Source organism: Penaeus monodon, chromosome 31 (genome assembly GCF_015228065.2).
Source record: "Penaeus monodon isolate SGIC_2016 chromosome 31, NSTDA_Pmon_1, whole genome shotgun sequence".
In the NCBI taxonomy this organism is placed as follows: domain Eukaryota; kingdom Metazoa; phylum Arthropoda; class Malacostraca; order Decapoda; family Penaeidae; genus Penaeus; species Penaeus monodon.
In genome coordinates, this window is record NC_051416.1 from 14,392,252 (window position 1) to 14,392,953 (window position 702).

At 36.3% G+C, this 702-nt stretch overlaps 1 protein-coding gene across 1 annotated transcript in view; it reads left to right on the top strand.

The window, feature by feature from the left end:
* LOC119593046 (chondroitin sulfate proteoglycan 4-like) overlaps window positions 1-702 on the top strand; it is a gene marked incomplete at its 5' end in the record, with an annotated part of 58,475 nt that overhangs the window by 52,264 nt on the left and 5,509 nt on the right. The window contains 1 exon segment of the mRNA XM_037941946.1: window positions 4-159. Within this exon segment, the coding sequence (XP_037797874.1) occupies window positions 4-159 (156 nt within the window).

Consider the following 702-nt stretch of genomic DNA (forward strand, 5'->3'; position numbering starts at 1 on the left):
CAGCGGCCATGGACCCAGACACGCGGCCCGAGAACCTGAGCATCAGCGTGGGGACCCCGGACAGCGGCTTCCTGGCCTGGACGTCCAACCTGAGCCGCCCGATCACCTCCTTCACGCAAGCGGACGTCGATGCGGGTCGAGTCTCCTTCATCCATACAGGTTAGAGAGAGTTTTTTTATTATTGTTGTTATTTATCTGTTGCGTTGTTTATGTGATTAGGTATTTACTGATTTGTTTATGTAATTACTGATTTGTTTATGTAATTACTGATTTGTTTATGTATTTACTGATTTATTTGTTTACTGTTTTGTTTATTTATTTACTCATTTGTTTATTTATTTGCTGATTTGTTTATTTGTTACGGAGTTATTAATTTGCTTTCTTACGTACGTATTTACTTATTTATTTGGCTTGGGTTTGTTTACTGTTTCGTTTTTTTTCTGTATTTTCTTTTCTCTCGTTTTTGTCGTCGGTTTAATGTGTTGTGAATGTCGCAGTTGGTATAATGGTTTTATTTATTTCGTATTTGTGTTTCTAAATAAGAAAGCACAATCCAGTGATGATTTCAGTTTATTTACTCAGAGAGAGCAGTGCTTGCATCTGAATAAGCAATACGCTTCAAAACGAACCATAATGTCAATAAACAAACATAAGAAACTACTGAAGTAATACAGAACAAGATCATCATAAAGTAAAAGCAAA